The 3,563-nt window shown below is 49.7% G+C and overlaps 1 protein-coding gene across 1 annotated transcript; it reads left to right on the forward strand.

Moving 5' to 3' along the window:
• Nucleotides 1-2,166: 2,166 nt before the first annotated feature.
• EAH_00063070 (Glycerol-3-phosphate dehydrogenase , related) lies at nucleotides 2,167-3,064 on the forward strand (the record flags this gene model as incomplete). The annotated part of the gene is made up of 2 exons (XM_013396842.1): nucleotides 2,167-2,431; nucleotides 2,904-3,064. 2 exons carry the CDS (start codon nucleotides 2,167-2,169, stop codon nucleotides 3,062-3,064), a joined length of 426 nt encoding a protein of 141 aa, XP_013252296.1.
• Nucleotides 3,065-3,563: the final 499 nt, after the last annotated feature.

Raw genomic sequence — 3,563 nt, forward strand, 5'->3', positions numbered from 1 at the left:
GCTTCGTATACTTACAAATGCATATATATATATATATACTTGCACATATGCATATATATATATACGTGTAAGTATGTATAATTTGTGTGTATGTACGGTTCAGAGGCGCAAGCTGCAGCAGCAGCAGCAGGAATGTCTGCAGATTTATATTTTTGTTTGGAGTTATTGAAGGCGACGGGTATAGTAGGGGTTGCGGGCAGCGGCTTTGAGCAAAGAAGAGGCACGTTTCACGTGCGTATTTGCATATTACCTGACGAAGCACTGCTTAAAGAGATGATTAATAAATTTAAAACATTTTACCTACAATTCGTAGAGAAGTACAAAGACGAAGAAACTCAGTAACATCCATACTCCCACAGCAGCACCGACGCCTACTGCATCAACTGCAGCAGCAACTACAGCAGCAGCAGCAGCAACACTGCAGCAGGAACAGCAGCATATAAACAGCCGCAGCAACAGCAGCGGGGAAACACTTCTGCTGGTTTTTTTTAAGCTCTTCGCCTGCCCAGAAAATTGGGGGCCTCGAATGTATTAATCAATGCCAAAGATAATTCACTCCAGCAGCAGCAGCAACAGCAGCAGCAGCAGCAGCAGCAGCAGCAGCAGCGACAGCAGCAGCAGCAGCGGAAGCACGCTGGCCCCACTGCACGTGCCTTTTCCCCCTCCGCTCTCCTGTGATAGCCAGGAGCAACGCAGTTGCAACAGCAACAGCAGCAGCAGCAGCAGCAGCAGCAACGGCAGCAGCAGCGGCAACAGCAAAGGCCGCAGCAAGCGTTGGCCTCTAATTCATTTCAGGAGGCAGCCTTGGCTTCAGGTGTATGCTGAGGTTTACGAAGACCTTCACCAGAAGCCCCCACGACTGCACGCAGCGCACTGTGCTGCTGCCCACCGTAAACCCTAAACCCTACCTAGCCCAAATTAGTTGGAGGTGGTTTAGGGTTTAGGGTTTAAAAGCGTTGAAACCGTTGAGATCGTTTGCCTGCCTTTGTTATATCCCCTCTGCAGGTAAACAAACTCTCTGCTGTACAGACAGCTCAAGCGCCCTCGCCGCTAGCTAGCTCTAGCTAGCTGTAGCTAGCCCTAGGGGGCTGAAGCTAGTCATAGAGAGCTCTTCACAGCTACGTTCAGCTGGGAGTAGCTAGCCACAACCGTGCCTAGCTGTACTAGCTCTAACTAGCTGTAGCTAGCTGTAGCTAGCTGTAGCTAGCTGTAGCTAACTGTAACGAGCTGTAGAGCGGCTACGTGAGGCAGATGCTGCCAGCTGGAATCGTTGCTGAGAGCCTAGCATTATAAAGAGGTGTACATGCAGCGAGAAAGGAGCTGCCTATACACCTGAGACATTCTCGTAGCGAAGGATAGTCGGAAGCTAGCTGGGTTGTGAAGCAACGAGCCGAGTGTACAGACACCGAAGGAGACCCTGCTAAGGGCCTATACACCTACCTGCTGCACCTCTGCATAAGTAGCAGATATCATGAGGAGCAGATTTTTTTGTTTCACTGCTGGAGCTGCTTTTGCTTCAGCCACTGCTGCTACCCTGACGGTGTATCTGCAGCATATGAGAGGGGGAGCTTTGTGTGTGTGTGTGCGTGTGTGTGTCTATTGGGTTGATTAATTGCTAAAAAAGGAATAATAATTCATAAGATCGGTTATACACCAGGTGTCTACCCAGAGGCAGTAGCGGCTGGGGTGTACGTACACCGCAGATCGCCGCTTGAATAGCTGCATCACATACTGCTGCCGACCTTGAAGTTTTTTGTTTTTCTTTGAGATTCTGCCTGCATTTCTTGATCAATTGAGGCCTTAACTTATTCTAAATAGCTATAAAGGCATCAAGTGCTCGTTTATTTCTCTATAACAACCGAAAACAAACAAGGGGTGCCCTGGGGTTTCCGTCTTCGGCGCGTCGAGTCGCCCGGGAGCACCAAACCCTAAGCCCTAAACCCTAAATCCTAAACCCTAGACCATCGTTTTTCTTCTTTCTAAGTAGAAATTCAAATAGGAAGAAGCTTTTCTGTTGAGACTTCTTCTTTTTTCTGCTCTTTCTTCTTTTGGGGTGTGTGACAGCGCGCGGTAGCCGCGGCTTCCGCGGCCGTGGGAGGAGCGAGTCGGGGGACCGTAAACCCTAAACCCTAAACCGTAAACCGTAAACCCTAAACCTTTCTGAAGATGGTTCTCCGCGGCGTTACTACCGTGTCTGCCGCAGTTGTAGGCTCTGCAGCAGCTTCTGCTGCTCTCCTCCGTAGGCATCATAACAGAAGCAAGGTACCTGAGGGCACTCGGTACTACATAACAGCAAATGATAGTTCATTTGGGGCCCCCCCCTTAGGGGGGGCCTCTGGGGGTGGGGCCTCTTGGTTAGAACCTGAGAAGCGGGGCCCTACAGGAGTCTTTCGTGGGCCTATTACTAATACATTCACTGAAAGTATAAAGGGTATACTGGGGGCCCCCCCTGGCAGCAACGCCTTTGGTAATGTCTTTGGGGGGAGCCTCCCTCCTGGTTTACCTAAGGGGCCCCCTGCTTATTTGCCTCCGTCTAGAGAAGATATGATTGCAAAGATGAAAAAAGAAAAGTTCGATGTTCTCGTCATCGGAGGAGGCTCTGCTGGCACGTTGCTGCTCCTGCTGCTGCTGCTGCTGCTGTTGCTGCTGTTCATGTTGCTTCTGGCCAGCGTGCTGTTGCTGCTCCTGCTGCTCAGCGTGCTGCTGCTGCCGCTGCTGCTGCACGCTGTTTCTGCCCGGTCTCGTGTACATCTTCTGACGCTGTTTCTATAGCCTACTACTACTATTGCTGCTGCTTCTGCTGCTATTGCATGCATTTATTAATGGTTGACAGGTAAAGAAGCGTTGGTTGGTGTGTGCATGCAGCATCTGCATGCATAGGTGCGTTTGGGGTGTATGTGCAGGTGTGGGTGTTGCGTTTGACGCTAGTACGAGGGGCCTCAAGTGCTGTTTAATTGAGGCAGATGATTTTGCTGCGGGAACTTCCAGCAAAAGCACCAAATTAATTCATGGAGGCATCCGGTATTTGCAAAAGGCATTTGAAGATCTCGACTGGGGGCAGTGAGTCTCTTCTCTGTCTCCGTCTGTCTCTGTCTCCTTCTCTCTCTCTTTGTTTGTCTCTGTCTCTCTGTCTCTCTCTCTCTCTCTCTTTGTTTGTCTCTGTCTCTCTGTCTCTCTGTCTCTCTCTTTGTTTGTCTCTGTCTCTCTGTCTCTCTTTGTTTGTCTCCGTCTGTCTCTCTCTTTGTTTGTCTCTGTCTCTCTCTCTCTCTCTCTCTTTGTTTGTCTCTGTCTCTCTGTCTCTCTCTGTGTTTGTCTCTGTCTCTCTCTCTTTTCGTCTGTCTCTGTATATGTCTCTTGTCTATGTCGCCGTTGTCTCTGTCTACCTCCGCCTCTGTCTATGTCTCTGCCCCCTCTGTCTGTGTATCTGTCTCTGTATATGTCTCTATCTGTCTCTTTTCCTGTGTCCGTCTTTCTCTGTCTCTGTCTCTGTTGTCTCTGCTGTCTCTGTCTACCTCTGTCTCTGTTGTGTCTGTCTCTGTCTACCTTCGTCTCTGTTGTCTCTG

This window comes from Eimeria acervulina, genomic scaffold (assembly GCF_000499425.1).
Source record: "Eimeria acervulina Houghton genomic scaffold, Eah_scaff1781, whole genome shotgun sequence".
Taxonomy (NCBI): domain Eukaryota; phylum Apicomplexa; class Conoidasida; order Eucoccidiorida; family Eimeriidae; genus Eimeria; species Eimeria acervulina.